This window comes from Myripristis murdjan, chromosome 7, assembly GCF_902150065.1.
Source record: "Myripristis murdjan chromosome 7, fMyrMur1.1, whole genome shotgun sequence".
In the NCBI taxonomy this organism is placed as follows: Eukaryota; Metazoa; Chordata; class Actinopteri; order Holocentriformes; family Holocentridae; genus Myripristis; species Myripristis murdjan.
This window is the reverse complement of record NC_043986.1, coordinates 24,416,332-24,424,317: the sequence shown is the minus strand read 5'-3', so window position 1 is coordinate 24,424,317 and position 7,986 is coordinate 24,416,332. Positions and strand designations below refer to the sequence as shown.

The 7,986-nt window shown below is 38.8% G+C and overlaps 1 protein-coding gene across 1 annotated transcript; it reads right to left on the bottom strand.

Annotated features, from left to right (window-relative positions):
• Positions 1-4,034: 4,034 nt before the first annotated feature.
• Positions 4,035-5,978, bottom strand: LOC115362014 (trypsin). Its single transcript, XM_030055772.1, has 5 exons — positions 5,924-5,978; positions 5,193-5,346; positions 4,836-4,974; positions 4,415-4,669; positions 4,035-4,184 (listed from the first exon to the last, which is right to left on the bottom strand). Exons 1-5 carry the CDS (start codon positions 5,976-5,978, stop codon positions 4,035-4,037), a joined length of 753 nt encoding a protein of 250 aa, XP_029911632.1.
• Between the last annotated feature and the right edge of the window lie 2,008 nt (positions 5,979-7,986).

Here is a 7,986-nt window from a genome sequence, read left to right as displayed (position 1 = left end):
GACTGAGTAGCATCCTCCTGCAGTAGAGGAGGCTGCAATTTCAGGGCCCTAGGAAGGCAGTCGATGTGACGTGATGTGTTCAAGGTGGATGTCAGCCATAGAAGCCATAGAAGCTTTAATTGTCCCCAAAATTTTCAACGAACTTAAATTTTCCATTGCCATGAAAGCGAGAAAGCCCATTTCCTCTCATCGCAAAGACAAATGCCGTAGTCCTAGAAATGTGACCCTGGAGCTGCAGGAACATTATTGTTCTGATTTGCTTCTGGGGCCAGCCTCAAGCGGACATTCAACCAACTGCAGTTTATGGCACTTTTGCATTGACTTCATTTTTCAACCCTGGGGGCTGTCGCTTGGTAGTTGCAATGAATGAATGAATGAATGAATGAATGAATGAATGAAGGCTTTATTTTGAACGTGTGAAAAAAAAAAAAACACAATGCAAAAAAAACAAACAATACAGAATAGTTGAAACAACAAAACATGTCCAAAAAGGAGTAGAAAGAAGCATATGCTTATTTAAATTCTATCCCTTCTCCACTACTCGGTAACTACTGTATCAGTTTACTTCAGTTTACTTTACCCATAGTAAAAATAAATAATGTGAATAAACAAAAGAAATAACAAAGCAAAATAGACATAAATAAATAAATAAATAATCTGTGAGAACACCTGGTGATTGTCACAACCCTTCTTCCTCTCTGTACCCCATGAAAACCATATGTTTGTACCGCTGTTTGAACTGGATCATGCTTGGGCATTGCTTTAGCTCCCAATTAAGTCTGTTCCACCGCTTCACTCCACACACAGAAACACAAAAGCTTTTCAAGGTTGTACGTACATGCGGATGTTTTAAATTTAACTCTCCCCTGAAATGATCACTCCCTGTCTATTAAAAAACAATATTTGGATGTTTCCAGGCTGTGAGTTATTTATTGCTTTATATATTATTTGTGCTGTTTGAAAGTGAACCAGGTCAGTGAGTTTTAATGCTTTTGATTTCAAGAATAGTGGATTTGTGTGCTCTCTCTATAACCGGTATTGTAAACTATTCTTATGGCTCTTTTTTGCTGTATGGATAGTGGTTTTAGTGTACATTTATAAGTGTTGCCCCAAACTTCGACACAGTAATTTAAATATGGTAAGACCAGTGAACAGTAGAGAATGTGGAGTGATTTGTGGTCCAGAATGTGTTTTGCCTTGCTCAGTATTAAAATGCTTCTTGATAGTTTATTTTGTAGATGTTTTATGTGAGATTTCCAGCTTATTTTATCATGTATTATCACACCATGAAACTTGTTTTCATAGACTCTTTCAATGTCGACACCATCTATCTGTATCTGCAATTGACTGTTTCTTTTACAGTGACAAATAACATGATTTTAGTTTTACTTAAGTTTAATGATGATTTATTTCTGTCAAACCCCTTTTTTTAATTTACACAGTTCTGAAGCTATCATTTCAAGAAGCCCTTGTAAATCACCCCCAGAAAAAAAGATACTGGTATCATCTGCAAATAATACTAACTTCAGTATTTTTGATACATTGCAAATATCATTTATATACAAAGTAAATAATTTTGGTCCCAATACTGACACCTGGGGGACTCCACAAGCAATGTCCAAGCATGATGATGAATTCTGCCAGCTTCACAAATTGTTTCCTGCCATGTAAGTAACTTTTCACCCAGTGCAAAACTAAACCCCAAATCCCATACCGTCCCAGTTTTTTGATTAAAACATTGTGATTGATTGTGTCGAAAGCTTTTTTGAGGTCAATGAATACTCCAACTGCATGCCGTTTATGGTCTATAGCGTTTGTAATTTCCTCAATTGATTCAATTAAAGCCAGTGATGTTGAGCTGTTTGATCTAAAACTGTATTGACTGTCAGAGAGTAATTTATATTTATATATGAATTTCTAATCTGTTATTGAATAACTTTTCTAAAATTTTGGAGAATTGTGGAAGTAAAGAAACAGGTCTGTAATTTGTGAAGTGGTGTCTATCCCCAGATTTCCAGTGAACCATGGTGTCTATCCCCAGAATGACAGTGAACCATGGGTAAGCAATGAATAATAATAACAGCATAAAACTATCACTCTTTTGTTTCTGTATTTGTAAGTGTTTAACTTGATCTAAACGTAAAACTGCTCTGTGAAATGGCTCAGAAAGACTTTGTTTCTTTTTTTTTCAGATACAAGTACATGTATGCCCAGTGAGAGTGGACCAAAATCTTTTGCATAGTTTACTGCTCTTAATATTACTCAGAGGCCTGTCCACCAGCCATCAGCTCCCACTCCTGTTCGGGTGTCGCTACACAGCTCTACACACACAAATTTCAATACAAATTTGAATGCACCAGAAGAAGGAAAGAAATTCACAAATAGCTTGATGCCACATTGCAAAACCAAGTTAAATGAGGCATGAGCTTTGTACTCTATAATTTCAAGGCTGCATATATAAGCTATTTACAAATCTGCACAAATTTGCAAATATGAGTATACGTTTACAAATCCCAGTACATAGGCCTATTTGCAGATTCAGATACATATCTGCAGATCACAGGACATATTTGAGGGTCTCTTGTTACACACTTGAAATGGTGCGTGTGTGCATGTGTGTGTGTGTGTGTGTGTGTGTGAGACGTCTGCTGCAAAACTCATAGCGGTAAATAGTTGAATTACTCTGCTGTTACTCGGCTCAGAATGACTGGGGGCCCTATTTGGCTGCACAAGCGTCATTATATTTAATGGATAGACTTACCGAGTCTCCACCAGGTTAGCTAGTTCGTTAGTTTCACAGTTTTTAGAGAGACTGTGTTGCATTGTCTGATGAGTGATATGTATGTGCTTGCCTGAGGTAAACCTACAGAACAAGTCACTATTTGCATTTAATTTACACATTTCAGTGACTGAGAAAACATATTTGTACAAGTCTTCTTCTTCTTCTTCTTCTTCTTCTTCTTCTTCTTCTTCTTCTTATGACTGAACACCACCCTCCCAACCTTCCTCCTCCCACCTTACCCACAGAAAAGTCTGTGCACACTACTGGTTGTCATGAATGTTATTCTTGTATTTAATCAGTGAAGAATAATTGACTCATTCAGTGCTTGGGCAAGATTAAAAAAATAAAACATCACCTGTCATTTTCTTTATATAATAGCCATATAAAGTACATGGGTCCTGTCTTTACACTGGCATTCGACAGATCATTTGTCCAACATGATTTACTAACGTGATTTCTGTAAAGGCCTCACTAGCATCCCAAGCAAGGAAAGCCAATTTCCTGGTAGATGTGGTTCATCCCGTAGTTGCCATTTCTGGCCAACAAGCTACTTCTTACGATTGCTCTTCAGCTTTGACCTCTTCATAGGCTCATTCCATATGGAGGGTTTTTTTTTACACTCAGAATAATAAAAGTGGGTGCAGAGAGATGCAGGTACTTGTCTTTTTACCTTGGTGCTCCTCAACTTCAGCAGTTAACAATGTTGCAGCTACTAATCATAACAATAAAGATGGCTTTATTTCTGTAGCACTTTCCCTCTAAGATGTATACATTGTCCCTAAACATCAGAACAAATATTAATTCTTATGAAGCAATGAGCAGTTTGAATTATAAACATATTAACATATTTCCAGAACGCCTGAACCTAGAGATGACTTTCAACTCCGGCTCCAAGCCTTCCTCAACAGTTTGAGAAATCATCACTAAACTATACAGTAAGTACAGTAAGTAAAATTAACATAACATGAAGCATTACACAGAAAACAGGGAGATCATAGGATTTGCCTAAGCAAGAGTTAGGTTTGAATGATGCCGCTGGCCTTGTTTGTACCTCTGCAGCAGAAATCAGAAATCACCTCAGACTACTATAAAGATGACAACAACATAACATTTACATATTGATACAAAAGACAAAAAGAAATGGAAGGAGTACAAATTTAGCAAAGTGTGTTTTCAGGAGCAACCTAAAAGAATGAATCAGTAAGCCCCTCTCTGCCAGCCGCTCTGCCAGGGTGCCACTGACTGTTTAGGATTAGTGATTTTCGATAATCCAGTCGATCCACTTGACGTAGTTCCTCACTTTAGTGTAGACCCCGGGGAAGTATGGGTTGGCACAGCTGATACCCCATGAGACGATGCCCTCGAAATGGCCGTTGCAGATGAGGGGACCACCTGAGTCGCCCTGTGGAGCACAAAGAGAAAAGACTGGTGATGAACAAACAAGATCCTTTTGGTGCTCCTGCGAGATTCCTGCTATTCCTGTGTTGAATCTTATATCGCATTTTAATTGTGGGATGGCAGTATTTGCTGCATCACATTGAATTTTTAATGTCACTGACAGGACAGCATGTGGTTGTGCATAATTAATCAGACTGATCATACACAAACTATTTTTATGTGTCCTGTCTGTACCTGGCAGGAGTCTTTGCCACCTAGTCGGGATCCAGCACACAGCATGTTATTACTGATCCTGCCCCAGTAGTAATAGTAGCAGTAGGGGATGATTTGCACGTCCACAGCACGTAGCACAGGGGAGAGGTAGTAACTGTAGATCTGTGTCACACCCCAGCCGCTCACTGTGCAGGTGTCAGTCATGAGCTCAGGGGTATTGTCATCAGGCAGCATGGCCGGCTGGACGTTGGCATTGAGCTGTGCCGGCTCACTCAGCTGCAACACAAACCAAAGCACAGGACATCAAGCTTCCAGATGCCAACCAAGTCACCAACCAACCACATCGCGGGATTACATGTGCAATTTGAATCAAATGGGTGTGTTGTTTGTGCAGTAGTGGTGCATCAACCGTACCCAATATTTCTACTCAGTGTTCGCCTACCTTGATGAGCATGATGTCATTGTTGAATGTTTTGTAGTTATAGTTGTGGACAAATATCCTGGAGACATTGAAGACCTGCTCAAAACCCTCGTTTACGGCTAGGTTGTGTTCACTCAACACCACTCTCATCAGAGAACTCCTGTAAGAACAAGTATGATGCTTATGACACCTCATCCTTATAGGATTTCGTACAAATTTGTTACACATTTGCTATATACAGTGCAGTTTTCAGTTGGAAAGCCATGACAGATCTCCTTTTCCCTGTCTCTCTCTGAGACACACTCATAACTCTGGGTAAAAATCCTTGCACATAGCATTTTTTACCCAGTGCATGTTGCATCCAGTGTCAGTACTTACGGCCTCCAGCAGTGGGCAGCAGACACCACCCACTGTGGGTGGACCAGAGTTCCTCCACAGTAGTGGTCCCTGTTGTTATCCTGCAGGGAGGCTTGGTATTTGATGGAGTATCGCTGAACCTCCTGGCCCCCGATAATCCTCTTTGCAAATGTCTCTGTAGAACAGCGGGGACATGCTGTGCATCAGGCACATGGACTGCCCCCAGTTTTATGTGAGCTTTTTTGGGGGCTTAGTCTACAGAATGTTACCCAGAATCCCCCATGAGCTACATAAGACAAAAATCTACAATGTATGACTTTTGTTTAAATAGTATTCATTAAATTGACAGTGGTTTGAGATGGAGGATGTGTGAAAAAAAAAGACCACGACACATACACTAAACCTTTTGTTTCATGTCCCACACCTTGTACATTTCAGTTTGCTGTCATGCTCTGTAAAAACCCTTTTGACATGTTTTCATATCCAATATCATGGTATCCTATGACATTGTTTTCAAGAACACCTGTACTAGTGTGAATTTGTTGCTTTCTCTTGCTTTAGTGGCTGTGCTATAGAGAAACTACTTACCAGCTTAGTGACTTTGTTATCCAATCAGTAAAAGTTGTGTTTCTCATAAAATCACACAAAAACGCAAACACTGGACATTGCTTTGCTTTTTTTCCTCAGCAATCTAAACCAAATCTGTGAACTCAAAGCTTTCAGTTTGGGATAAAAAGCATGCTTAAGCTTACCTGTTACTGAACGAGCCAAAAGTAGCAACATGGAAAACCTTACCAGCTGAATCATTTTACTTTTTTATTTTTCACCTGTAATGTGGAAAAATGAATGATACCAGCTGATTACAGATTCATAGCTTTGCCAAAACAATTGATTTCTCAGATTACCTTGTGTGAAATGGAATACGAACACGTCCTAACACAGAGATATCCACACTGTTTAGTGGACTATCCAATGACAGCTAATGGTATTTTACAGTTAAAGCTAATGTTCAAGGATTTTGCAACTAATCAAGATGACTTTAAATAGCTGCAAAATTGTTATAACAATAGCTGAATTACTGGATCATATCAATCCAACAAAGACCAAAGAGAATTACTTATCACTAGTTAGGGTTATTAATTATTTAATGCAAATGAAAAGAGTTAAGTTTAGTCAGTACTCACCATAAAACCCCAAACACACAGTGACTTATGGGATATCTCCAACTGGTGGGACCAAAACTGTCCTTCCTTTCCTTTTATAGTGTAATTGTATCCTTGCCTATTCCTTTTGTTGACACTGTTGTCCAGTTTTCTGCTGGGGCTATCCCACAGCACAACAATGAAACTGACCTAGTACATGACAAAGCAATGGTGTCCTCTCATATTATGTGAGTTTCTAGGCTTTACTTCTCTACCTGCACCTTGGGACGTGAAGTTAGCTGGAAATTGAACACCTCATCACAAGCAAAATAAGGGGTTGGAGTGATGGGCCGTGGCGTTGCTGCTGTGATGACGGTAGCTTGCGATGGCTTTTTTTTGAGGAAGTCAGCTCGATGTTTTACAGCAAAAGAACAGCATTTCCCTTCAGTTTTGTGATTGGCCTTCTATGTAAAGCTCTTGCTGGACAATACACGTACCCTTTTTTTCTTTATAATGCTACATTTAACTATACCTCACAGCTCAGAAAGACGTCATGCTGAGATGTTGGCCCACAATTTACCAATGCACAACAAAAAACCACAACCATTACTACTGATGACTGATATTAATCAGTGAGCGACTGGAAAAAAATACAAGGACACTTACTTATGTATTTTTCATTACATAGTGATCATGTGAGTCTATGACAAAGCCCTTTTCACGTACTAGTTTCCAGAGGTGGAAGTAGCTAGTAACATTTACTCATGTTACTGTAACTGAGTTTCTTTTATGTGTACTTATATTGTATTTTTTTTTTTTTTTTTAATTTATTATTAATTTAATGCATTTTGGTTGAGTATAGTACTTCACTACATTTTAAATCAGATCCATTATAGAGAACAAGTGATCAATGACATCTTGTGGAACCTTTCACAATAAAAGCTCAGTCAGCTAAGATGAGAGGAGGAACCTGCTTCTATTTCTATTTCTTCTATTCTGCTCTTCCATTTAGACTCAAAAATGTGGAATAACTATGGACTCAGCTGTCATATTATATGATTATTCCACATTTATCAGACTAAAGGGTTCTCACTTCAATCAACCCTCAGCAGTCTATTATATTGCCCCTTTAAAAGAATGTAGCTTGAAGTGTGTACTCTCCTCCCTTCAAAACTGCATGGAAAAGATCACATCTAATACAGTTACCATATCGAAAAAATGGCTCAGCAACTTTTACTCCCAGTACATTTCAAATGTGCTACTTTTTACTTTCTGCAGTACTTCTACTAATACTTATACCGATGTAAGTAAAATATCAGCAAAGCAACATTGCTTCTACCTGAGTTGCAATTTGTGGTAATCTTTACGCCACTGCTAGTTTCTTCTTCTTCTTAAATCGATTGCAGTCACAAAGGAGGAGACGTAAATAAGGGAACCAGCCAAGTCAGAATTTAAGTTCAGAGACAATTAAAATGTAGATTGTGCAAAAGGAAGGTGTTCCCGGTGTTTTGTATTTTGCGTGTGCTTCTCAACTGTATATCCAAAGCTTTCCGTCTCTGCCTTTGTGTATTTTTGCGTTGTGTGTGAGGCTGACCTAAAAAAAATGGTGAGAGTATGTTGATGAGGTTTTACAGTCTGCGTACATTAGTGTCAAATGACTTTTGACAGGAATA